The 27749-nt window shown below is 42.5% G+C and overlaps 1 protein-coding gene across 2 annotated transcripts; it reads right to left on the bottom strand.

The window, feature by feature from the left end:
* Positions 1–23: 23 nt before the first annotated feature.
* On the bottom strand, positions 24–27283 carry LOC140504692 (uncharacterized). Of its 2 annotated transcripts, XM_072609984.1 has the most exons (4): positions 25673–27280; positions 21025–21199; positions 19303–19379; positions 24–293 (listed from the first exon to the last, which is right to left on the bottom strand). In XM_072609984.1, the coding sequence occupies exons 1-2, from the start codon at positions 26775–26777 to the stop codon at positions 21039–21041; spliced, it is 1266 nt and encodes a 421-aa protein (XP_072466085.1). In that variant the 5' UTR covers positions 26778–27280; the 3' UTR covers positions 24–293; positions 19303–19379; positions 21025–21038. The 2 variants fall into 2 exon arrangements, with proteins under 2 accessions (XP_072466085.1, XP_072466086.1); XM_072609985.1 differs by lacking the exons at positions 24–293; positions 19303–19379; positions 21025–21199 and adding an exon at positions 22300–22454 and having other exon boundaries at positions 25673–27283.
* Positions 27284–27749: the final 466 nt, after the last annotated feature.

The raw sequence follows: 27749 nt of genomic DNA, 5'->3' as shown, positions 1-27749 counted from the left end.
AAGACTCCCAGACCAGAAACAAGTCTCTCTCTCTTTAGTCTTTATTATGGTCTCTTTTTTCTTACTATTGGTTTTGAGGCGCTTGTTCAAGTGGTTTCTTTCAAGTATAAGGGATGAGTACTGCCCCCTCCAGGTTGACAGCTTTTTCACCTGAGCAGCCAAAGGACAGGGTCCTGGGGTCTCCAGTTGGCTGATTGAATGGGAAAGGTCTCTATATTCTTCCCTCATTTGCCTCAAGGTGCCTCATAGGATATAGATGAAGAGCTTCTCCATGGTTCATGTTGTCCTGGCCTCTGCAAAAAGAATTGTGGAATTGAGGGTAGACATGTAGATTGTGGCACAGGATCTCATCCACTTCTCACCTGGATTATTGCAAGAGGCCTCTGGTTGCTCTCCCTGTTTTCAATTTCCTCCCATTCCTCTGAGTTCTCCACTCAGCTGCCGAAGTCCCATTTTCTTAAAGCACAGATCTATGTTCCACATCCCACTCAATAAACTCTAGTGGCTCCCTATTACTTTCAGGATCAAATAGAAAAGCCTTTGTTTGTCTTTTAAAGACCTTGATACCCTTTCCCCTTCCTGCCTCTCCAGTCTTCCTACATCTCACCCCCCCTCTATGTTCTGATAATATACCGACTTGCTCACTATTTCTCACACTTGATGTTTACCTCCCAACTCTCTGCCTTTTCATTGGCTATCCCTCATGCCCAAAGCACTCTCCCCTCCTCACTTCTGACTCCTGACTTTCTTAAGCTTGCTCCATGACTTAGCTCAAGTTCTGCCTTTTTAAGGAGGCATTCTAACCCTTTCTGTGTCTTTCCTCTCTCCCTTCAACCCCCTACACACTTCCCTCTGAAATTATCTTTCATATATAGTCTGGTATAGAGATAGAGGTGTCAACCACTCATTTCTGGGCATCCCAAATGAACCCAAACCAGAAAAAAATTTAATTGGGAAATATTTAATGAAATAAAAATATAATAAAACATAGATAATGGTAATATGAGGTTTTCTAAATCAATATGTAGTCTAGAGAGATCCTTATTTAGTGCTTAGGCTCCCATTTCTATTTGAATTTGACACCACTAGTCTGATGTATTATTTCCCTCTGAAGGTACCTCTCACTTACACTATCTCCATCTTGTTGGTACATGATTGGATGTTTTCTCCCCCAGTCAAATGTAAGTTCATAGAAGGCAAGAACCATGTTGTGGACTTTCTTTTTATACCCAGGTTTAGCACAGTACCTGGCGCGTAGAAAGAGCTTAATAAATGCTCCTGACTGGAAGGAACCTCAGAGTTCCTCTTGCTCAGGGGTCCTTAACCCTTTTTGTGCCATGAGCCCCTTTGGCAGTCTGGTAAAGCCTACGGATGCCTTATCAGAATCATGTTTTTAAATATATAAAACAGAATACATATGATCAAGAACGGAACCAATTATGCTAAAATATGGTTGCCAAAATATTTTTTAAAACAGGTTAAGAATTCCTACTCCAATCTAGCCTCATCATTTTGTAGATAAGGAAAAGGAGGTCGAGAGAATTGGTGAAGGGCAGTGCTAAGGTTGGGCTGCCAGGTGGCACAGTGGATAGAGCCTTAGGCTTAGAGTCAGGAAGATTCATTTTCATGAGTTCAGATCTGGGTGCAGACATTTTCTAGCTGTGTGACCCTGGACAAGTCACTTCACCCTGTCTGCCTCAGTTTCCTCCTCTGTAAAATGAGCTGGAGAAGGAAGTGGCAAACCACTCCAGTATCTCAGCCAAGAAAACTCCAAATAGGGTCAAGGACCAAGTCACAGAACAAATGTAAGCACAGTCAAGGCCTAAAACCAGGTTTCCTAACTCTAAGTTCAGTGCTCTTTCCATTAGTCCATACTGCCTCAAAAACTGATGTCTTGCTTTCATGGGCACTGGGCATCCTCACATCTCCTCTGCTAAGAGCTGGGAAAAGGACACAGCTGAGACAGGACTCTAGAACATGGAACATGGAATGTCTGAACTGGAAAGAAATTTAGATTGCTAAATGTCAAAGCTGGGAGAGGGCCTCAGTGAATATCTGTCTTAGCCCTTCAATTTTAGAGATTAAGAAACTGAGATTTAGAAGGGAATGTGACTTATCCAAGGTCTCTCAGAGCAGAGTCTAGGTTTTAGACTCTAGGATCAACATTTCCCAGCTTCCAGTTTTCTCTTTTCATTGTGCCCCATGAGGTTTCTGATTCTGTTGGGACATGGTCACTTATTCACAAAAGCCCTAGTTGGGGCTGTCCTAGTGAAAGCAAGATGACTGGAGCAAGTGGTTACCCCATGTAGGATGAGAAGGGGAAAACTGACTGTAAGGGACAAAGAAAGATTTGGTAGGAAAGGGGGGACTCTAAGGTAGGTGGCAGGAAAATCTTGGTGGAATACAGTTTTCTTCTTGGCTCCAGTGTCCACTAGTGATTTTTTTAAGATTTTTCATGTGCTGCTTTCATGGAGCCTTCCAACATTCCTTCTTCTAGATTTGAGGATCTCCCCCTCTTGAAATCTCTCTTGCCTCTCTTTTGGTTCTCTCCTAGGCAGCTATCTCATTCTCAACTCATACTAGGGCTCATTCTGTGCACATACTATGCTCCAATTATACTGAAATCTCCATGAAGGGAGGGAATATTCAGGGTTTGGTATTAGGCTAAGGTTTTTTCCATTGCTTCTGTCATCACTGGGCTGAAGCAAAGGGTCCGATACATATGCAAGTTCTGGCAGTATTGTCTTTTGTTTTACCAGATCTGTGATTAAAGAACTACCAAGGAGAAACTCCTGGTACTAATATGGATACAGGATACCTTCTCTACAACTGATAGTCTCAGAGTTGAGTGGGGACACCAAGAAATTAAGTGACTTGCTTAGGGTCACAAGGACAGTTCATATCACAAGTAGGACTTGAAACCAGGTCTCCCTGGATCCAAGACCCACTCTGTATCAGCTAGGTAAGTAGGCAGGTAGGTACTAGACTTGGAATCAAGAAAAACCTAAGTTCAAATCCTGCTCCAGAGACATACTTGTAATTTGTACCTGAGCAAGGCATTCAACCTCTTTGAATTCCAGAAGTCTGTTTCCTTATCTGTAAAATGGGGATAATAATGCCACCTACCTTACAGGGTTGTTGTGAGTATCAAATGAGCTTTATAGAATATGTAGAATACTTTGCAAACCTGAAAGCATTATCTGAATGCTGCTTGCTGCTGCTACTACTACTATTACTACTTTTACTAACTACTACTACCCTTATTACTGCTACTAACTACTACCACTACTACCTACCACTACTACCACTACTGCTATTACCTTCTGCTACTACTACTGCTACTACTATACTACTGGTTCTCATAGAGGAAATAATAAGAACAAAAGTAAGTGACATCTCCATAGAACTTTAAGGGTCACTCAAGAAGGAAAATCCTTCAGTTCTTAGCTCCCATGATACACACTTAAGAGCCCTGAGTAGGGCATTGTTGGCATGGGGGTAGGGTTAAGAGATCATCCAGGACTAGAGAATCCTATGAAGTCCCTGAGTAGCATGGATGTATTTATTTAGTTAATTAGTTATTCATTTACTCACAGATTTATTTATTTATTTATTCATTTCCCAAAGTCAGCTGACATCAGAATCTCATTTAGAATCAAGATCTAGGACCGGGTGATGTTCATTTAGTCAGGCTATATCCCAGGCAACGGTAGGATCCTGGTGCCAAAGTCCCTCCATCCCTCCTGTAGCACTGTTCTTTTATCAGCTAAGTTAGTCAGTCAATAAATTTTTCTAAGCTCCTACTACGTGCCAAGTAAAAGAAAGATAGTCTCAAGGAGCTTACAATGTAGTGGAGGAAGACACCTCTGTGACTTTGCTTAGGCTATCTGCCATAGATGGAATGTTCTCTTCTCCTCGGCTCTGCTTCTGGGAATTCCTAGTTTCCTTCAGAGTTCAGTTCAAATGCCACCTCCTACATGAGGACTTTCCTGATCCCCCAAGTTGCTACTGCCTCTGTCTCCAAAAACTACCTTTTATAGCCTGGTCACATGACCCTGGGTGCCCTCTCAAAACTTTGAGCAACTCTTAAGACTAAATTTCAGAGAAGGTATCAACCTGCATTGATAGAGTGAGTTTCCTCATTGGGAACTCCCAGAACTCATCAATACCGATATACTAACCCTATAAGAATGATATCACTATCCACACATGTTGCCTCCTCCTCCCACAGGATGTAAGCTACTCAAGGAGAAAAGACTGACAAAGTTTTTGCCCTTATGTCCCCAGAACAGTGTCTGGCATGTAGTTGGAACATTATAAATACTTACTGACATATAGATAGCCCAAGATTTCATAGGTAGTAAGTGGCCAAGTCAGGGATTAGAATCGAGGTGCTTTAATTCAAAATCTAGATTGGAAATCCAACTCTTACCATGACCTGCCACAGGGAACACAGTTGCTCCAGCCCAAGACTTACTATCAGTGTCACTTTGGGCAAAATCTTATGGTCAAATATGCAGATGTGGTCAAGTGTTGCTGGGGAACAAGACACTATTACTGAGACAGGATTGTCCAAGGTTGATAAGACAAAAGAAGCCAAGATGGAAGACCATGTTAACAATGGTAGAAGGACTAAAATCCAAGATTTACAGCTAGGTCTAAGAGAGGGGCTAGAAAGAAACAGAGTCCTGGTTTCAGGCTAAAGGTACTGAGGAGTGGGTAAGAGAGGAAAAATGGGAAGAGTCAATATGACTACGGTAGGGTAGGAGACTAAAACCCAACATGGGGCCAACTGGCCCCACTCTCCAGATTTCCTAAAACTCATCCCAGGTAAAGAAGTATCCAGCCCCAAATGGTCCTTGCCTCCACTAGCCTCTATAGAATCTCTGGGGCACAGATACTCCAACCCTTGGCAGAGAGAATGCTCCAAGATCTCTACCTCCATTAGTCTCCATGGAATTTGTGGGGTTGAAGAAAAGACCTCCTTCGTGTGGAAATGAACTCAAAGCATTTCTGAACCCAAATGAAAAAAATCCTTCTATTGGCAGGAATTGGCCCCTAAGAGAATCCTTACGCAGTGATAAGGACACCCCTACTCCCCCACCCCCTACCCCAACCAGCCTCTGGCACCAGAGGACCTGAGTTTGAATCTTGGTTTTTCCACTTGCTAACTGTGTGAGCTTGGGCAAATCACTTCACCTCTGAAACATGAGGCATTTATAAAATGAAGGCACTGGGGAAAGTGAGCATTACTCTAATTATAAAGTTCAAGTTTGTCCTTGAAGGAAGAAGAGGTGAAAAAATGTGCCTCCTTTCCCCTTCTTTGTAGAAGCGAGCAATCATGGGGGTGGCGTGTCACATATCAGACCTTCAGTAGATGCTTTGGTTAGTTTCCTGCATTGTTTGGTTATCCCTCCCTTTTTTGATTCTTTGTTACAAGGGATGACCAGAATGGGGCAGGGGAGGCTTATGTCAGGATGATACAAAAATTACAGATGTCAATAGCAATTTTTTAATTTAAAAAGAAAATGCAATATTCAAAAAATGAAAGGGATTGACTGTATGATCTCTAAAGTCCCATTGAGTTTTATATCTTTGATCCTGGTCAGGTTTTTCTTTCAGATGGGAAGGTACAGAGAAAATCTCTGGACTGTGACACACTTCTCTCCATCAATAAGCACTTATTAAACAAACAATAATAATAATACCTTGCATCTGTGTAGAACTTTAAGGCTTGTAAAGCAATTTACTTTATCTCATTTGATCCTGATAACAACCCCCGGGAGGCAGGCACTGTTATTAACTCCATTTTACAGATGAGAAAACTGAGGCAGTCAGGGTTAAATGACTTGCTCAGGGTCACGCAGCTAGTAAGTGTGTAAGGGCTAGATCTGAACTCAGATCTCCTTGAGTCCAGGTCCAAAGCTATGCCACTTTGTTTCATGTAGTTCTGCCTACTATGTGTTGGGCATTATCTTAGGTATGACAAGAGCACATCCCTCTTCCACAAAGAATTAGAAAGAACTACTGTGTGACATATCCTCTCTGGGGACTTCTGATGCCTAAGCCCTGTTTCCTTCCTAGGATGGGGCAGCTCCCCAATATAAACCCTGCTCTGAGAAGCATGTCCAAGGCTTTCATAAATCCATTGCCATGACACCCGGTTGCACCGAGACAAGCTGAGCCCTGCCCTGCTTCCCTTCCTGCTGTCTCACGCTGCCTGAAGCAAAGCAAGCAGGGGGAGGGAACACAAGGCAAGATTTATGTCTACAGACACAAGCAGCCTCTGGAATTGAGGGAGTCATCCATCTCACCATGGACAGGAGGAAAGGAATTGGGCAGGGGAGGCAGCTTAGCTGGAAGTAGAGGCCAGGCCAGCAGTGGGGAAGGGAGCTGCCATGGATGTCACCAAGTGCCAGGCCTAGGGCTCCAGAACAGGAAGGGACCTCTGGAAGCACCATATCCAGTCCACTCCCCTACACAGCATCCCTGAGGAGGGATCAACCAGCCTCCACATGGACCATTTGAGGGAGTCCCTATTGTCAAGATGTTCTGTCTTAGAGAAAACCTAAATCTACACCCCTGAAATTCCAGCCCTTACATCCAGTTCTGCCTTCTAGGGCCAAGCAAAACACAGCTGATTCCCCTTCCACAGGATGATCCTTCAGATATGCACACACACACACACACACACACACACACACACACACATATCCCCATCATATACAAACAGTATGACTGCAGCAAAACCTTGGAATCATTTTAGCTCTCTCCTCCTGGAACTGCTCTGTATTTACTTATCTGTATATGTGTTGTTTTCCCATAACAGAATGAGGAAATAGACAAACAAATTGTGGTATATGAATGGAATGGGACAGTAATGAGCTGTAAGAAATGATGAGCAGGACAAAGGTGGAGAAGTCTGGGAAGATGGATATGAACTGATGAAGAAGTGAAGACAGGAAAATAACATGCACGATGACTACAGTGTCAATGGGAAAGGGTAATGCAGTGTAGCTATAATGACCGAACTTGGCCTGTGAAGAGTTCAGAAAATCTACCTCTTCTCTCTGTCTGTCTGTCTGTCTTTCTGTCTCTTGCTATCTCTCTGTCTGTCTCTCTCTGTCCTTCTGCCTCTCTCTATGTCTTTCTGTTTCTGTCTCTGTCTCTGCCTTTGTCCATTTCTCTGTCTCTGTGTCTCTGGTGTCTCAATGTGCCTCTGTCTCTCCATTTCTCTGTCTCTCTGTCTCTGTCTCTCTCTATCTCTATCTCTCTTGTCTTTCACTCTGTCTCTCTCTGCTTCTCTGTTTCTATGTCTGTCTGTGGATCTTTCTCTGTTCTTTCTGTTTCTCTGTCTCTGCCTGTGTTCTGTCTCTCTCTCTCTCTCTCTTCTCTCTTTTCTCTCTCTCTCTCTTTCTTTCTCACCTTAAGATAAGAGACTTTGAGTACGGAATGTTGCACATAGTCAGCCAGGATAGTCGACTTTGATGAACTGCCTTTTCCCCCTATTATTCTTCCTTAACAAGCAGGACACACACACTGTCTGGGGAGGTGAGTTGGAGGAATATAGCAAAAAAATGATATAGAAACCAAACAAACATTAATGATAATTTTAAATGACCATTAGACCCATTTCCCCTGATTTTAGTCTGGGTGGAGAACAACCAGTTGGCCACTTCTCAAAGCCCTTTTGTATGGCTGAAGATAGTAATTAGATGACCTCTTCACCTTCTCTAAGGCAAATGGTTCTGAACCCTCTGCTACCACTACTAGGTGTGTGACCTTGTAGAAGTCACTTCTCTTCTATGAGTCTAACTTTCTACAGTTGTTTAAAAAATGGGGTCACTAATCCCTTTACAACCTAATTTCAGAGGTTACTGTGAAGGTAGAAGGTGGAAGTGTTTTATAACTATAAATTTCTGCTGAAATATCAGTGGGTTTCTTATCCACACCAAAGGAAGGTATGGTAACCCATGCTCTGGATTCTGTTCCCTCAGCCAGGATGGAATAGTCCTTAAACAAGCTTTGTCTTAGGTGCCAGTTGTGCCCCAACTATTGTATTGGGCACTAAGGATTTTGTTGCTCTAGTTAGATCATTCAGTTACGTTCAATTCTCTTCATAATTGTCCTTAGAATTTTCTTGGCAAAGATATTGAACTGGCTTGTCATTTCTTTCTCCAATGTGTCCCCATTTTACAGATGAGATGGGTTAAGTGACTTGTCCAGGGTCACACAACTAGTAAGTGTCTGAGGTAAAATTTGAACTTAAATCTTGCTGACATCAGGCCCAGTGCTCTATTCAGTGTGGCAGCCCCTAGTTACAGCTGGCACTAAGGATATAAAGATAAAAAAGAAAGTCATTGCCCTCAAGAAACTTACGTTCCATTAGAGGAAACAACATAGACAGATAATCAATACAAATAATGGTGGGGAATGGGTAGACAAGGAAGAAAGTAATGTTTGAGCTGAGCTTTAAAGAAAACTAAGAATTCTATGTGGCGCAGTGGATATAGAGCTGGGTCTGGAGTCAGAAACATTCATCTTCCTAAGTTTAAATATGGCTTCTGACACTTACTAGCTGTGTGATCCTGGACAAGTCACTTAATCCTGTCTCTGTTTCCTCTCTGTAAAATGAACTGGAGAAGGAAATGGCAATTAACTCTAGTATCTTTGCCAAGAAAACTCCACATGGGGTCACAAAGAGTTGGACACAAATGAAAAGTGACTAAGCTGTAACAAGGATGCTATGGGGCCAAGGACGTGAGGAATGTGTGCATTCCAGGCATGGGTGATAGCCAATGTAAAGGGATTAAGACAGAAAATGTAATATTATATGTAAGGAAGAGCCAAAAGATCAGCTTAGCTGTGCTGGAGTACGTGCAGTTTTTAAAGTTTCAGCACTTTCACCAAGGGCAATGTCAATGGCCAAGTTCAGCATGAGACGCCATGCTGCAATGACTAAAACACTGGACCTGGAGAGTGAGGAGACCTAAGGTCACTTCCTCTCACTGAAACTTACTGACCATATGATCTTTGGTAAGTCATTTCCCTTCTCTGTGCTTCAGTTTTCTGATCTATAAATATAGATGATAATACATATAAAAAACCTTTGTAAAAATGCCTTATAGCCCTTAAAATATTATAGAAATGTGGAGAAAGTCACATAACTTTCTTAAACCTTAGCTTTCTCATCAGTAAAATGAGATGAGTTACACTAAATGACCCTTCAAGTCCCTTCCAGCTATAGAACCATGATCATATGAAATTGTGACAGTGAGAAAGACATAGAAAGTTATTTTGGGGCACAAGAAATTCAGCCCCAAACTCAGATTATTTTGTAAATGCTCAGATGATGGAGAAGATGATGAAGGAACAAGCAATTGATGAGCACTTTTAAGTGTGTGCATTATGCACCAGGCATTGTACAAGGTGCTAGATATAGAAGCACACAACTGAGACTATCTCTGGTCTCAAGAATCTAGCTTACATTCCACCAGGGGATAGAGGGCAGAGTGGGGTGATCAACAACACATTCATAGGTCACAAATAGAAAAGACCAATTTTCTATAAGAGAAGCATTATGTCCAGAGCACAAAAGCCTAGGATGAGCTGACATCAGTGAGATGCTAAGGATAACAAAATGGATGGGAATCATTTTTAGATATGTTAGAACAAGAGAGAAGATCAGAGAAGGAAAAGAACCATAAACAGAATCTGCTTGGGGCCGATGGAATGATGCCAATGAACAGTAGTGTGAAGGCTGAACTACTCAACTCCTATGGATTTTATTTCTTTTTTTTCCACTCCAAAGAATTATCATTGGATTGGGAAAGATAAAACAAAAATGTGGAGCAGGGAATAGAGATGCAAGATAAATGAAAGCGCAGTCAACATCTTGCTACCCTCCAACATGTTCACTTAAGCCACTGTCATGATCTTTGGAAAACTGTAGGGAATAACAAAGGACCTTCAGAAATGAAGGGCAAATATTGTACCAATTCCCCCCAAAAAATGGTGGGGAGTAAAAGATGGTGAAACCTACAAACTATAAAACAATAAGATTGATTTTAATTGCTGATAAGATTATAAAATAAGTCATTATCACAAAGAACCAGCAATACTTCATCAAGAACATGTTATTTCACTTTTTTGGACATTGACAAGAAGGAGATGGGGGGAAGAAAAAATTAACTTTTATTAATTTTTTTAAAACATTAAACATTTTAAAATATAGGTCATGATGGTTCTAATTTCATTACTTTCTTCTTTCCTTTTCTTCTTTTTTCTTTCTCTTTCTTTCTTGGGGGGAGATAAGTAAATAGCCTGATATTTCAGAAGAATGCTATAGATAGCTAGCATTTACTAAAGATATAGTAATTAGACATAAATGTAGTATTCTTAGATTTCATCAGGAAAGCATTTGACAGAGTTTCTCATACTTTGCTTATAGTTAAAATGGAGAGAGATGAGCTACATGAGAGCATGTCTGATAAGTCTGAAACTGGTCCAGTGACTAGACCCAAGAAGCAGTCACTAAAGAATGAGTCAACATTGACTTGGAGGGAAGTCTCTAGTAGAATGGCCCGGATATCTATCTTTGTACCCGAGCTGTTCCACGTGTTTATCAGTGATTTGAATGCAGGTGGTTACGGCATACTCATCAAAGTTTACAATGATGTGAAGCCTGGAGTGGTAGCTAACATGTAGGATCACAGAATTCAGATCTCAAAGGACTTCAAACAAGCTAAAAAGCTCAGTCAAGTCAGAAGAAACTCACCAGGGTTAAAATTAAAGTTCTACATAGTTCAAAAAGCTCACAAAAGTTCAGTTCACAAAGACTGGATGGGGCATGACTGGACAACAATTTGAAAAAGAACTGGGGGTATTAGTGGACCCTAAGCTCAATATGATTCAACAGCACATCATAGCAGCCAAAAACAAAACAAAACCTATTTCTCAGTTCCATTAAGAGAAATATACAATCCTAAAAAAGAAGAAATAGTATTACCACCTTATTCTGCTCTAGTCCAGCTACATAAAAAATACCACAATCAGAAATGGGTACAATATTTTAGGAAAACTGGAGAGTATCTAAAAAGGGGTAGTCAGAATGGTGAGAAGACTGGACAACACACTCCACAAGGAACAATTGGAGATGCTTAGTCTGGAGAATGGAACATGAGTGGGGAGGAAGGGTAGAAGGAGGACTTGGGAGGTGGAGGCAGGCAAGAGGAAGAGGGTTTGGGGTTCTTCTGCTTAGTCTCCGAGCTTAGAACTAGGAGCAATAACTAGACACAGTAGAGACAGATTTGGGCTTGATGTCTAGAAAAACTTGTGATCAGAGTTATAAGAAAGGGAAGAAGAGCTGCAAAAGGAATCATACAATAACTAAGATTTATATAGTGCCTACTATGTGCCAGGCACTGTGCTATGTACTTTATAATTATTATCTCATTTGATCCTCACAATACCTACGAGGTAGATACTATTATTATCTCATTTTTCTGATTGAGAAACTGAGACAATTAGAGGTTGAAGGACTTGCCCAGAATCAAATTATGTAAGCATCTGCAGCTGGATTTGAATTTGTGTCTTCTAGACTCCAGGTCCAGTGTTCTAACCCACTACACCACCAACTTGCATTCAGCTCTCATTAGAGGCCTAGGAGCAGAGACTGGATGATGACTTATTAAGGATATTATAAAAGATTCTTACTCAAGCACTGTTTGGACCAACTAGATGGTCTCAAAGGTCCCTTCCGCATGGAAATGCTATGTGTTATCTAAGTCTTCAAATATCTTGGGCAGAAGGAGCTGGCTACTTTCCTTGCCTAACATGCTGAGATATCGTCCCATGTACCAGCCATTTTGGGGGATATGGCTGCTCAGGGGATTTAAGAGGAGAACTGGAGGTATAATGACGGACTTGAAATCAGGAATTCTGCCTTAGACGCTTCCTTAGTTCATGATCCTGGGCAAGTCACTTAATCAGACTCAGACTCAATTTCCTCAACAGTAAAATTGGGATGATAATAATAGCACCTATATCCCAGGGTTGTTGTGAGGATTAAACAAGAGAACGTATATTAAATGCTTTGCAAACCTTGAAGTATAATGTAAACGCAAGTTGTTATTATTATTAGGAACACAATGAACTCAGAGTATCATGGGAAGCTTTATATGAACAGATGCAAAGTGAAATAAGTGGAACTAGGAAAACGGTAGAAATATATACAATGATTACAATGATGTAAATGAAAAGAATTACAACAAAACAAAAATGTCTTGGAATTATAATGACCAAGTTTGGCTCCAAAGAAAGAGAGAACAAAGGGTGCTTCCCCTACTTCTATTCACAGGTGGACTATGGGTGTAAACCATTACATTTAGGGCAGATTTTTTCAATTTGTTGCTTAGCTTTAAGGAACTGTTTCCATTGATTTGTTCTTTATTACAAAGGATGGCTCTCTGGGATGGGGAGGGAGGACACGCTGAGAAATGTAAAGTGATACAAAAACAAACTGTATCAATCAAAACTTTTTTGAAAAGGAAAGGAAAGAATACTAGATTTGGAAAACCTGGGTTCAGATCCCAGCTCTGCCTCTTACCCCCTGTGTGACCTTGGGTAAGTCAGTCACTTAACCTCTCTGGGCATCAAGCCTGTCCTCCTGACTCTCCTTGTCTAAAGGGGGTAAGGTAGAAGCAGTAGGGTGCCCCACCAAGTACCAAGGGGCAGGAAAGTACAAAATTACAATATGGAGAACAAAACTAAATCTTGTCTTTCCCTGGAATTGTGAGTTATACCAACAGTGCAGGTCCCAGTGAAGAGGGAATTAACTTCCCAGTGACCCCCAATTCTTTCTCTGCAAGGAGTTGTGACCAGCCTCAACCCCAAGATGCTGCTATAAACTTCAAGCAACTGTTGAATTCCCTGAGGAAGGTCAGGCTTTCCATAGCACCGGGTTGGTTGACTACTTAGCAAGCCCAAGTTCTTTTCCTCTTAGTTGGAAAGGGAGGATTGATATTTCACAGTGGCACTGTCAGTCATGCTGACTCCTAAACATGGCTCCTCCTACTTACCAGAGGGATGGGTTGCTTGACTCCTTAGTAACAACAGTTTTTCCCCAATTTGAGAAGCCTCAACCCAAAGGTGGAACTTAAACAACTCTAAAGGTTCCTGTTCAAAGTTGGGGGACAAGGAGGTGGGAGAACATAGTGAGGACAGATATACTGGAGGAAAAATGGAGTTTTTTAACATATCTTTGGTCTCAGATACACTAGTTTCTTCTTTATTTTGCTGTTTTTCAGTCATTTCAGCTGTGTCCAACTCTTCATGACCTCATTTGGGGGTTTCCTTGGCAAAGATACTAGAGCAGCTTGCCATTTCCATCTCCATCTCATTTTATGGATGAGGAACTGAGGCAAACAGTTAAATGACTTGCCCAGGGTCATAAAGCTAGTAAGTGTCTGAGGCCAGGTTTGAACTCAAGAAAATGAGTCTTCCTGACTTCAAGTCTGGCACATTATTCATTGTACCATCCTTCTTTATTTATCATATATAAAAAGCTTGTTCTGTGTTTCATGCTTTGTTAGCTTTGCGCTTGCAAGGGAACTAAGTATTCACAGGTGAAGGCAAAAGTAAGTCAAATTCAGATGTTTCCAATGGAACTCTTAGATGGGGAATTGAGACATAGGGATTGTGATGACTATTACTTATTGAAAAGTCTCCCAAATTGAACTTAGACTCATGTAAAATCTAGAGAAAATAGTTCTCCTCCAGTTTTGAGCCATGATTAAGCACATGGAAATGTTTGGTCTGGAAGAGAGATTATCTTCCTCCAATGACCTGTAAACTCCTTGAGGGCAGGGACTTGCTTTATTTGTTGTGTCCCAGCACTAAGCATAGGGCCTAGCATGGAAGCACTTAATTAATGTTTATTGACACTTGATTTGGGGACAACACAAAGATGCCTGCAAAGGAGTGAAGGCATAGTTTGAATGAACAAGAGATGGGACTCTGTCTGCTCTGTTCCAGAGGACAGGATTAAGACGGATAGGAAAAGCTGCTGAAGGGCAGATTACCCTAGATATAAAAAGCACCTTCACAAGAAATGAGAATTCCACAAGTGGAACATATTGATAATTCACGAGGTAGTAAATTCCTCATCACTAGGAGATGATCAGAAAGGGGACTATTTTTGGGGGACACCAGAGAGAGAATTCCTGTCCCTTTGGAGGGAAACTAGATGATCTGTCCCTTGACCATAGGTTCCTATGATTAAAATGGTGATTTTGAATGAGAATAACCCTCTGTGGTTGAAAGTATGGGAAGGGGAAATGGGAGAAAAAAATGAAGCAGAGAACATTACTCAGAGAAAGAACCAAGAAGTCAAACCCCATACAAGTCTTAAAGTACACAGTCTTTTTAGTCACAGAATGTTAGATCCAGGGAGATTACAAAGAAAATAGACTGCCAGAGCAAGACGGATCCTGAAAGACAAAGCAAGTATTTCATCTTTCCCCCTCATTTTACAAAAGAGGAAACTGAGACTCTGATAAGAAAGTGACTTGGCCAAGGTCACAAGAGTCAAGGCTAGAATTCAGGTCTCCCAGCTCCTAATTCATGGCTCATGTTTCTTTTCCCCATTGAGCTAAGTCACTTGCAGTCTGATCCAAGTGATGTCATGATGCCTGTACATAGGAGAGGGGAACACAGAATTGTTTCATTCCTGTTTAGGAAAGAATAGAAAAGGAAGAGAAGACAGAGACATTTTTTCTTCACTGAAATCCATGGCAAGAGCTCTTTGGGAAAGAGCTTTCTGTTGGGAACAGTTTTTACAGAAATGCTGATCTTCAAAGTCAAGAACAAATGCAAAGACGCTCTGGGAGTGAGTGATCTGTGCAAATCCAAGAGCCTTTACACAGGCTACACCCAGGCTGGAGGAGTCAGGGCAGGGCACCTTGGAGCCCCTGCCTGACTCACAGTTCCCCACACAGCCTGCCTCTAATTCACTTTGCCAGACACCTTTCCCACCAGGAGCAGGCTGACAAGACAAAATAGACGGCTGCCCGTGCCCCTTGGCCTTGACCTTCCCTGATGGATCAAATGACAGATCAGCACAAAAGGGAGGCTGGGGAGGAGAGGGCATATGGAGGGGAGACAGGCACCCACACAAAGGAATAGATACAGGGGCAGACACAGGCAGACTGACAGAGACACAGGCACAGACCAAAGAAAAACAGAAACAGTCTGATGGGAAGAGTGAACATAAAAACACACACACAAAGACAAACACCAGGATACAGACTGACACAGAGGGACAGAAAGGTAGAGAGAGAAAGAGAAATGGAGATACAGAGAAAAGAGACAATGAGGAGTAAAAACGGGACAAGAATAAGCTTAACCTTCGGGAAAGAGGAATTATTTTAAATAGGGTGTCCCAAAAGTCTTAGTGCAGTTTTAAGCTTGCTGAAAGCTTTGATAGCTTAAAGCTGCACTAGGACTTTTGGGACACCCTGTATTGTGCATTAATGTATCTTCATGTGTATTATAATCTTCCCAGTAAAATGTGAGCTCCTTGAGGACTTGTTTTCATCTCTGTATCCCCAGCACCCAGAGCACAGACCATGGCACAGAGTAGTTTAATAATTGCCTATTGAAATGAATTAAATGAACCCTGGAGTCCTTGGGAGCACCAGCAGCCAGCTTCCTATGCATCCTAGGAGAGCTAGTCCCAGAACTTGGGCTATGGCAAGCAAAAAAAGGAGATTCCAGGCTGCAGTTGGCACCCAGATAGCAAATGCCTGAGACCCATTTTTAAAGGGATTGAATGGGGAACTAACCAGTAGAAACAAAAGCATCCATGAGCAACAGCCCAATAAAATACTAGGAACAGTTCTGGACTAAGAGCCTGGAAGTCTGTGTCTTCAAATCTCAGCTCTGACTATGATCCTAGGCACTTGAACATCACTGAGTATCAAGTTCCTAATCTTTCAAGTGGGAATTATAGCACTTGTATTATTTACTCCTCACAGGGTCATTATGAAGAAAGTGATTTGTAGTGTTCTTAACCAAACAAGAGACAGAAGGGGTCAAGCATAAAAAAGAGATTAATTTTACTTAGATTAAATACAAGTTTTGTGCAAACAAAATCAATGCAAGCAAGACAAGAAAGGAAGCTCTTAATTGGGGAAAATCTTTACAGCAAATATGCTGACAAGGGTCTGATAGCCAAGATATATAGGGAGTTAACACAAATATATAAAACCAAGGACCATTTTCCAGTACATGAACAATCAAAGGATGTGAACGAACAGTTCTCAAAAGAATTATAAAATACTATAACCACTTGAAATAATTGTTTCAAGTTACTAATAATGAGAGATGAAAAATCAAAACAGCTCTAAAGTTTTACCTCATATCCAACAAACAGACAAAGATAATAAAAGATGGAAATAGTCAAAGTTGGAAGGACAATGGAAGTGCAGGCATATCAATATGCAGTTGTGGGAGCTGTAAATGGATCTAACCATTAAGGAAAGCAATTTAGAATTATGCTTTAAAAGTGACTAAAATTTGATTTGCTTTGATTCAGAGATTCTACTGGGCTTATCTACCAAAGGGGTCAAAGATAGAAATAAATGTTCAAAATGCTAGAAATGTTTATAGCACCACCTTTTTTTTAAGTAGCAGAGAACTTAGGAACAAAGTGGGTGCCCTTCAGCTGGGGAGTGGCTACGCTAATTTTGTGGTAATATTAATGGAATATAATTGTGCAAAAAGAAATGACAAATACCAAGAATACATAGAATCATGAGAAGATTTACCTGCTCTGATGCAAAGTAAAGCAAGTAGACCCAGGGAAATAACATTTTAAAATGACTACATTTTAAATGGAAACAATCATAACATATAAATACTGCCTGAGAATGAAAAAGTGAAAACTGCAACTAAGTTTCAGAGCTAAGATTTGAAGACTAAAGCCTCCAGATGCAGATCTCCCTTATAGGAATGGGAGTTGTTATCATACTACTTCAGGCTCTCTGCTTGGGACAGCTAGGTGATACAATAGAAAGATCACCAGCCCTGGAGTCAGGAGGACTTGGGTTCAAACGTTATCAGATACTTAGTAGCTGTGTGATCTGCCACTCACCTAACTCCAATGATCTAATAAAAAATAAAATAAAAAAGGAGGTAAGATTCATGGTTAGAATTGAAAAGAATTTAGAATTATAGTGCCTGGGTTTGAAATCATGATCTCCTACTTCTTACAACAGCAATGTGATCTGAGGTGATTGCTTCCCTGTTCTGAATCCCAATTTTCCCCATTGATAAAAGGAAGAAATTAAATGAGAAGATCCCAAAGGCCCCTATTCCAATTCCCTGTATCAGATCCACTTTAAATAAATGCTACATTAAAATAAGGTCAGTCCAGAAGGAAGTCTATGTATCTTTGCTGCTATGCCCAACACTGTTATAGTTCTCATGGGCAACAGCTTTGGTCAGTTTCAACTGGTCATCACCACATATTGAAATGGGGAGGTCAGTGACATACCACCACCCCCAAGCAAAACAGGCAGGATCCAAATAGCTATGTGACTTTAGCAAATCTGTTCAGTTTGCTGAGCCCCCACTTTCCCCTAGGTGAAATATAAACACATCACAGAATTTGGACCTAGAAAAGACCTTATAAAACAAAATATGAGAGCAGGAAATGACTTCAAAACAGAGGACCGTGGGTTTTGAGCTGGAAAGGACCTTGGAGGCCATCTAGCTAATCATTCAGCAAGTATTTATGAAACACCTCTGTGCTAGGCCTAATGCTAGGCAATGGGATGGCAAAAATGAAGGTAACATAATCTTTACCCCAAAGGTGTTTATATTCCATCAGGGAATCAGATCCAACTTCTTCATTTTCAGATGAGAAAGTTGTTGTCCAAATAAGCAACACAGATAACAGATGAAAGAGCTGGCCATCTAACTGGATTCCCTGGACTTTTTCTTTCCAGTCTTATTCCTGACTTTTTGAACCTCCTCCCCCAAACCATGGTTCTTCTCCTCCTAGGCTCAGCCTAAAATTTTCCAGTGCCCAGGGCCTCCTCAACCACTGTCCTGCAGCCTGCTCACCCTGGAATATCCCTGTGCAAGGCTCACTCATCTTCTCCCATTAGTGACCTCTTCCTGTAACTTCCATTTTGTGGAGGGGCCTGGATCAGCCCACCTTCATTGTCTTTCCTCGCCCTGTGCCTGATTTTCTAGATTTGAAAACTGTACCATCCTCTCCCTTTTTAGCTCCCTTTTGTATATTATCTTCCCCTATTCAGCATGTAAGCTCCTGTAAGTGAGGGACTGTCTTTCTTTTTGTTCATATTTGCATTCATAGCACTTAGCACAGTGCTTGTCACATGGTAAGTGTTTAATAAATGCTTATTTCTTTCCTTATTTCCCTGACTCCATATCCACCAATAAGTCAGGTAATTGTAAAGCTGGGGAGTATTTTAGATCCTATTTAGATTTTAGACCTCTTCCCTTCTTTTACAAGTGAGGAAGCTGAAGCTGGGCGGAAGGAGATTTATTTGATGCAATTTATTGTTGTTTGTCTGTCATTCTTGAAGAGAACCAGTACATCAGGGAGCTGAAGCCATGACATGCAAATGAACTGGATTACAGTGAAGCAGGGAGGTGCAAAGTCACCAACCTCACTTTCTCCTCCAGAGTCATCTGGGTCCAGTGATCAGACATAGATCAGAACGATTGGAGATGGCCCAAGTGTGCAATAGGGGACCTTGGCCTTTTCAAGCTAAGGTCTTTAACAGGTCTCAGTTTGACTGAGGCAACACCCATTCAGTGATTAAGGTTAAATACGAATCGAGGGAGAGAATAGTCTCTTTGCCTAGTACACAGCTAGTGACTTCATAGAATTCTAAATTTAGAGCCAGAAGTATCCTTGAAGGTCCTTTAGTTTAACCCTGACCCCCCCCCACCTCCCACCCCTCAACACACACACTCCCCAAGTTGCCAGATGCAGGATATTGAAAGCCCCACCTCCTGACTCTGGATTCAGTTATCTTTTCCATGACATTACTGTGGGAGGTTTGAGGTTTGAGATGTGGTTTTCAGACTCTGCTTCCTGGGGAGCCCATTGCATGCCTGGAGACCTCATGAAGGCTGGTACTTGCCTGTTAATTTCTCTTTAAGCTTTTGTTGGCAAAGTGGAAGTTAAAAATCCCAAGCTCATTTGAATAACAGAACCCTGGGAAAAACACCCTCTAACCATGGAAAATGAATATTCAACATTCCCACCTTAGCTTCGTCTTGGTAGCCTGTTTCTCCACTGCATATTAAATGGTGCCATCACATGAAACGGGTGAGTGGTAGTTCTGCAAAAGAGAACGCTGCCATTAGTAAGCTGCCAAGGCTCTAAATAGAGAAGAGAAATCAGGCCCAAATCGATGATCCCAATGAGGCAGAGATTCCAGCCAGAGAGGAGAGAAGGGACAGGAGAGCTGTGAGAGTTCAGACAACAGTGTCACATTTTTCCCAGAGTAGGCCCCAAAGACCCTGGTGCCACACAAGCATCCATGGTTCTCCTCCCAGGACTCAGCAGCCTAAAGCTGAGCCAACAGCATATCCTGGTGGCCAGCTATAGAAAGCCCAGGACTTGAGACCCAGGACACCTGCATTGAGTGCCATGATGGTGGAGGGGGAAGAGTCAATGACTTCTAATTGTAGCTCTGTCTCTACTACTGTTCAATTTGGGGGAAATCACCTCTCTGGGCCTCAGTTCCATCAAGGGATCTTAATTTTTTATGTCACAGATCCCTTGGGCAATCTGGTGAAACCTGTGCATCCCTTCTCGGGATATTTTCAAATGCATAAAACACCTAAGGTTACAAAGGAAACCAATTACACTGAAATATAGTACACAGACCCCAAATTAAGAAGCTTGGATAAATGATCTCTAAGACACCTTCCAGATCTAAATCTGTGAAGTCTTGGGATGTATGACCTTGGATAAGTCACTTAACCTTCTCTGAGAGTCAGTTGCCTCTTCTGTATTAGGGAGGTGATTTAATGAATATTTGCATAGCACTTTAAGGTTTTCAAAGGGCTTTTTTAAACATCACATTTGCTCCTTACAACAACCCTGTGAGGAAGGGATTATTATCCCCATTTTATTGATAAGAAAACTGAGATGGAAAGAATTCAAATGACTTGCTTAGGTTATACAGCTTGTAAGTATCTGAGGCAGGACTGGAACTCTGAACTTCCTAACCCCAGCTCCAGCACTGTCTTCACTAATCATTCCACCCATCTTTCTCTGCCACAGCTGTGGAGATCACATGAGCAAATGAACAATATTTATAAGGCGCAGTATAAGTTAGCACAGTACAGAGCATTCTGGAACTGGAATCAAGAAGATATAAGTTGAAATCTGGTCTCAGATGGTTCCTAGTTACATTGATCCTGTGTAAGTCTTTAACTTCTGTCTGCCTCAGTTTATCTATAAAATGGGGAGATTAATAGAGCCTCTCCCCACCCCTACCCCCATGATTGTTGTGAGGATAAAAGGAGATAAAATTTCTAAAGCCCATTGCAAATCTCCAACTTTATTATTAGGGCACCAGAGGGCGCCATGGAGCCTGAAGTCAGCAAGACCTGAGTTCAAATGTGACCTCAGACACATACTAGCTGTGTGACCCTGGGCAAGTCGCTTAAGCCTGCTTGCCTCTATTTCTCCTCATCTGTGAAGTGACCTGAGGAAGAAAGTGGCAAACCACTCCAGTATCTCCAAGAAAACCCCAAAAGGCATCACAAAGAGTTAGAGATGACTGAAGCTACTGAAAAATATAACATATAACAAAGTCGATGTTATTAACATCAAAGAGACTACTAGGTAAAGTGCTGCAGGAACTCAAGCAACTTATTAATAACTGTTTCACAGTTTACAAAGTAGCTCTTTTAGGTAGAGAGTACAGGTCTGAGAGTTCAGGAAACTGAGGGTCAGAAAGGGAAATGACTTGCCTAAGGTCAAGCAGCTATTTGGTTCCAGAGCTGGGATCAGAACACAGAGGCTGCTGGAGACAAGTTGTTGTCACTGTCATGTCATTATCAACATCTTCATCACCATCATCATCATCACCATCTTCATCATCGTCATCGCCATTATTTCTGGCACAGGATCTCTCCTGTGACAGGCCTGCAATGAACATGTCAAATTCAGAAGGAACCTTAGAGAGTCATTGAATTCAACCCCTATATTTTACATTTGAGGAAACTGAGGTTCAGAAAAGGAAAGTAATTTAATGAATGAATTAATGGCACAACTGAGAACCACAACTGGGAGCCACAACCTGGGTTTCTTCCTAACTCTCAACTCAGTGCTCTTTCTCCCTCGTGATACTATCTCTTCATTTGTCAAATAAGCAAAGGAACGAGGAAATTTCCAAGAAATGTTGATCCAACCCCCTCATTTCACAGATGGGGAAACTGAAGCACAGAGAGGATTTGCCTAGAAGGAGTATGGGCTAAGTTTCCAGCTCTGTCTCTGATTCTGAGAGATTCCCTCCCCATTTCTTCAACATTTTTTTGTTGTTTATTCATTTATTTGTTTGGGGAGTTGGCTCCGGAGTTGCCTTATTGACCATATTGGGTCTGCAGTCCAGAAAAGCCTCCCAGATCATTTTCAGAGAACTGTTACCTTGCCCTCAATGCTTCCCCTACCTTGTACCTGTGAAGTTCACTTGTTTGAATCCAAAGCTTTGCATTTATCCCTATTAATTTCGTGCTCTTGGATTCCACCCAATGATCTTTTAGGATTTGGGGTCTGTCATTCAATGCATTAGTTACTTTTTTCCCAGCTTCATGTCATCATCCCATTTCACACAGGTATGCCATCTACAGTAGTCTATGTTTTGATCCAAGTGCCTGACAAGAAGGTGAAGTGACAGAGTGGCAGCTGAGCTCAGCCCACTGGGATATTCCCCCTGGAAATCTCATTCCAAGATGACATTGAACCACTAATGAGTGTTTTTTTGTACCTGGACATTCAAAGAGTTCTAATTCTGCCCAATTTTATAGTCATCTAGTCCATGGCACTTTACCTTGTCCACAAGAACAGCAAATGAAACTATCAAATTCATTGCTTTAAAAATGTTATCAGAGATGTACCATCCATACTGAATGTTTGTCATGTGACAGTATATTCTTGAACTTACATGAACAAATTTATCAGGGCCTCTCAGAGGAGAGTCCCTCCACAGACAGATAGTCTTCGGAGCTCTCCTATTTCTTCTGCCCATTTTGGTGAAGCAAGCAAAGTCATCATGGTACAGCCAAAAAAAAAAACAACACTGTGGTTGGATCCAAGAGATTTCAGTTCATTTCTCACTTCTCACATGCACTATGTAGCCACAGGCAAGTTACTTTACTGCTCTGTGCCTCAGTTTCCTGACCTGTAAGAATAAAGATAACAACCTTTGTACCACCCTCCCTCACAAGGTTGTGGGATTTAGAGTTGGAAGGGAAGCCATCTCATCCCACTCCCTTATAGATGAGGAAACTGAAGTCCATAGATCTACTCAAGATCTCACAGTTCCCAAGTGTCAGAATATGGATTAGAACTCAGTCTCCCAGTTCCAAATCTAGTACTTTTTCTACCACAGCATGTTTTCCTCTCTTTTGAAGGAAGTACTTGGTTGATGCTAAAGTATAATCAAAATCAGAGCTAGCTGTTATTATTGGTAACAAGCCTCCAGCTCATCAGCCCCCTTTGCATGTGTTTCTGCCACCCAAGCCTGACCCTTCCACAAGGTCTCTTTCTGCTGCTCCGATGGCCACAAGATCCCAAATGTGAGCCTGTCTGGCAGACTTTCAGAAGTATATGTCAGGAATCATTTATTTTGAAGTCTATCCCACAGCCCTCCTGAGGTCACATCACCCACAGATGCAAGACAGCTTTGCCCACACTAGGCAACTTTTAAAAAATGAAATTAGACAAGTTTTGGAGGCCAAACCTTCTGCTGTTAACTCCTTTGATCAGCAGTGAGTCCTTTAGAATTCTAACCAAAGGAACTGCCCTCCAAACCACACACACACACACACACACACACACACACACACACACACACACACACACCAGCCCATCTCCTCTAAACTGTCAACCCCAATTATGTCTCTCTTGGGACCTGATCTGGGCCTTTGCTGGAGGAATAAAAAGTGCTCCCTTCTCTTGTTTTGTGGAAGAAACCATGAGACTCTTGGCTTTCTGCTTTTAACACAACTTTTGGAGTCAAGAGATGGAGGAAGGAAAGAACATGAGTGAAAAAGCAAATCGATTGCCAATGTTGGGTTCAAACTAATGCAATCCTGCCACAAGCTACTCAACATCCCCAAAGCAGATAGGCACTCCAGAGATTAGGGAACAGGGATAGCAGGAGCTGAAACTGGAGACTTTGTTCATGTATGTGGGGCAGAGGGGTGAGATGGGGAGGGAGTTAGTTAAAACAGGTACTATGAAAAAAGTATTGGATTTGGAATTTAAAAACCTTAATTCAAACTCTAGCTCTGCCACTAACTCCTTGCCTCTCCTTTCTCCCTAAACATGCACTGGGTAAGTCTCTTCCCCACTCTGGGTCTCAGTTATTTCATCTATAACATGGGAGGGGTAGACTAAAAGATCTCTTTAAGGTCCCAAAGAGCCCTCCTCCTCCCCCAATGTGTGCCCTACTTTCCAGGTTACAGAACCATTTTCAAGTGCTTTTCACGATCATTATCTTTTTGGAGTCCCACACCATCCCCCTCTTCCTCTTCCAGGAAGCAGGTCAACTACCATCATCCATTCTCATTTAAATTATAGGAAACTGAAGCCCAGAGAGATGAGGAATATTGTAATAGCATTATGATGAAGGTGGTTGTGATGGCGATGATAGCAAAAAACTATTTCTCATCTAAAAAGATGGGGCAGCTAGTTGTCACAGTGGATAGAGCACTGAGCCCCTGGAGTCAGGAAGATTCATTGTCCTGAGTTCAAATCTGACCTCAAACACTTATTAGCTGTGTGACCCTGGGCAAGTCACATAACCCTGTTTGCCTCAGTTTCCTCATCTGTAAAAGGAGTTGGAGAAGTAAATGGCAAACCACTCCGGTATCTTTGCCAAGAAAACCCCAAGTGGGGTGATGAAGAATTGGACTGACTGAAATGACTGAACAACAGCACCTAAAAAGATGGGGATGATGACATTAGCAACTTATATTTCTAAAGCACCAAGTCTTCTGACTCCACAAACAGCATTGCCTCTATCATCATTATTACTATTATCCACATCATTCGACAGATGAAGCTACTAGGGCTCAAAGAGCTTAAAGGATTTGAACCCAGAATCTCTGAAGTCCTTTTGGACCTTGAACTTTTGTGATTCTCTGTGCAAGAATTCTGTATCTTTCCTAGTTTCTCCCTCTACTTCTATACATGGGGCAGAAAGCTTCTAAGAGAGGGGTTTAAGAACTCATTGGTTTGGCCTAGGGTCAGCTGAGTTCCCCAGATCATGTGACTAGTGAGGCTCTCTGCCTCTGAACCCCTCCGGCCCCTAACCAAGATCCCCTCAGAAATGCAGACTCCCTCCCATAACAAACCTCCACTATCCTGTCAACAGCAACTCAGAACTATGCTCATCTCTCTCCACTGGTTGGTGGGGTTGGTGTGAGGTTGGGAAGGTAGGGTTCCTCAACAGAACAGATCCCACATGAGCTCACTGGTGATATATCAAAGTATTCAGGGGACAGTGTAGCTCTTCAAATAACCCTCTAATACAGCAAGGGGGCAGGGAGAGTGGGAGAGAGGATCAGAGTCAACTTCAAAAGCCAGCCTCGTTTTCCCATGCTGAGCCTTTAAGCCACTTTATCACTATTTCTTCTAGAGGGTCAAGTAAAGCTACTTGTCTGCAGTGTGTACAGACACAGCCAAGGCCACAGTTGGGTGTGGGTGTGGGTATACCATTCCTAATCGCCCCAGAATGCCCCCCAGGTATTTTAATCTCTTCTGTGGCTGTATAGGTGTAAGAGGGCTTCGAATCACAGTCATTGTCCTGTGATCTCTGACACAGAGGTGCCCAGAACATTCCAAGGATATGGAAAAAGCGGCTGTCATTGACACTGACCCATCCATGACAGCCAAGTCCCTCCCCTTCTGGGTTTCTCTATGCCCAAACCTTGGGCAGGTCAACAGTGCCACCCAGCCCACAAGAACCCTGGGGAATACTTGTAACAGGCAAAACATGCTCACAGACACAAAGAGAAAGATACCCAGGGATGTTAGACCCCAATGACAGTGCTAGCCAACTGTGACAAAGTACTACTTATCTCCTTCCTATCTTCTTTCTCTAAGCACTACAAGGCAGCAATTTTCATCTGTGATGTGATGAGGGCAAAACATCATCCACAAAACCCTTGCTTCTTTTGGCTTTATATGTACTGGATGCAGGCAGCCCTGGGCTGGGAAAGATACCTGCCTCAAGGCCGTTGCTACAACCTGTTGCCTTTCCACACCAGTCTCAGGTGTCCCACTTCCACAAGTTGTGCTAACACTTGTTTGTCTCTAGATTATCTTTAGGGTCACTTTCAAACTCCTATAATCCTGTGATGTTATAAACTTATACACAAATCAACAACTTACAATGGACTGAACCAACAGGTTTCAGCATGCTGAAAGATTCACTCACAAGATCTTTCATCAGCTCCTGGAAATTGGGAGGAATTGCCATATTGCTGGGCATAGTGATGTTTGCCCAGTAGACCGGCAATGTGACGTCTGCTGTGTGGATGGGCACTGTAACATCTTCCAAGACAACAGGGGCTGTCACATCCGCCATGTGGACAGGCACTGTGAGGTTTGCAGTGTGGACAGGGCCTATGAAGCTGGAGTGGACAGGCATTCTAGGGTCTGTCATTTGGACAGGCACTGTGAAGTCTGCTGTGTGGACAGGGTCTGAGAAACTGGATGTATAGACAGGCACTGGGGGATTTGGCATTTGTATGGACTTTGTGATATCTGCAAAGTGCACTGAGTCCACACAATTGGCTGTGTGGAAGGGCACAGTGATGTCTGCTGTGTGGACAGGCACTGTGATATCTGCCGTGTGGATGGGCACAGTGACATCAGCCCCAAGAATGGGCTCCGTGATGTCAGCAATGTGGATAGGAACTCTGAGAAGTGTTGTGTGGATAGGGCCTGCATGCTGCTCTGTGTGAATAGGCATTGTAAAGTCTGCAGAGCGGAGAGTCATTGGGTTCTGGGCTGCTATGTAGGTAGAGCCCCTGAGACTGGCTACAGTGTGAATAGGTCCTGTGTTTGCCTTGTCTCTGGATGCTGTGGGGTTGGCCACAATGCTACTTGCCACAGGGGTAGATACTATGACATCTGCCTTATGATTGGACACTTTGGAGTCTGCCTTGGGAGCAATATTTATGAGCTGCTCTGTCATGTGAGTAGATACTATGAGTGCTTTCATTTGGATGGTCGTTGTAACATCAGCCAGAGAGACAGGCACTGTGACGTCAGCCAGGTGGACAGGCACTGTGACGTCAGCCAGGGGGACAGGCAGTGTGATGTCAGTCATGTGGACAGACACTGTGACTTTCTGATGAACAGGCACAACACGTGGTGTGGGGACAGGCTTTAGGACAGCTGACTGTAGATGGGCATGGACAGTGTTTCCTTTCCTAGATAGGGGTTCCATGGGTAGTGAGAGAGAAAAACCCTTGTCATATACCTCAGGCATTACTCAGTCAATAGAGCCCAAGGCTAGATCCCATCAAGGATAGATTGCTGTCGTGAGTAGATCAGAGAGGGCTCAGTCCTGACACGGTCAAAACAAATGTGGCCCCAACCAAAGAATCTCTGCTGTCCTGGATGACATATAGACAACATTAATTCTATGGTGTTCAAGGGCCAGAGAATGAAATCACTGGAGTAACATCCTGCACATAGTAGAATGGCAGCTTACATCCACTGTGAGGGTGAAGGAACTCGGCTAGGTTCTGTGACCACATCTGCTGCATATCTGATCTAGCTCAGGACTGCTGTAAGCTCACTGCAGATGAGTTCACTGAGGATGGGGTCACAGCACTCATCCACACCACAAATTCCACAGTGCCTGTCCCCATAAAACAGCGAATCATCAAAATCACCAGTGTCAGTTTCTAACACTGCCTTCTACGTTGGTTTGCCATCCCTCCCACTGGGAAAAGATTGGAAGCAGCAAGGTCTGAGCAGCTGGTTGCATTACTACCATACCTGTGCCCTGGTTTCATGTTTCCACAATTCCTTGAACTTTGTTGCATTTTCAGAGAGGTGTGACCATCCCTTTCTCCAGTAGCGTTGTCTGTGTAGTACTTTCTGCTGGAGCATCGAACCTGGGAGCTTTGAAACTCTAATTGAACAGTTGAAGGTAATTTATCCTTATCATGCTGTTTCCAAGTTGAGACCTGAGAGCTATCCCTGATAATGTGTAGTTTTTATGATGTCTCCCTGTGGATGGTCACTGTGATGTTTGAGGTGTGGATGGGGTTGGCATCATCTGCTTTTGTGGGCAGGAGGCTTGATATCTGCTGTGTGGACAGGCACGGTGACATCCATGGTGTGGATGAGAGTGACGATGTCTATCTGTGGATGGGTCTTGAGACGACTGCACTCGGGTGGTGCCTTCCAGGCAGGGATGGACAATAATCTTTTGAAAGGCACCGTGACATCA

This window comes from Notamacropus eugenii, chromosome 5 (genome assembly GCF_028372415.1).
Source record: "Notamacropus eugenii isolate mMacEug1 chromosome 5, mMacEug1.pri_v2, whole genome shotgun sequence".
Classification (NCBI taxonomy): Eukaryota; Metazoa; Chordata; class Mammalia; order Diprotodontia; family Macropodidae; genus Notamacropus; species Notamacropus eugenii.
Note: the sequence above shows the minus strand (reverse complement) of the source record. Positions and strands in the feature narration are given on the sequence as shown.

What these genes read in the sequence shown, in the direction of transcription:
- LOC140504692 (XM_072609984.1), bottom strand. Translation starts at nt 26,777, where the DNA reads ATGCCTGAGGTATATGACAAGGGTTTTTCTCTCTCACTACCCATGGAA. An exon ending in ACCTGTTGGTTCAGTCCATT is followed by an intron (nt 21,200 to 25,672) that starts GTAAGTTGTTGA and finishes TGTTCATTGCAG; the next exon opens with GCCTGTCACAGGAGAGATCC.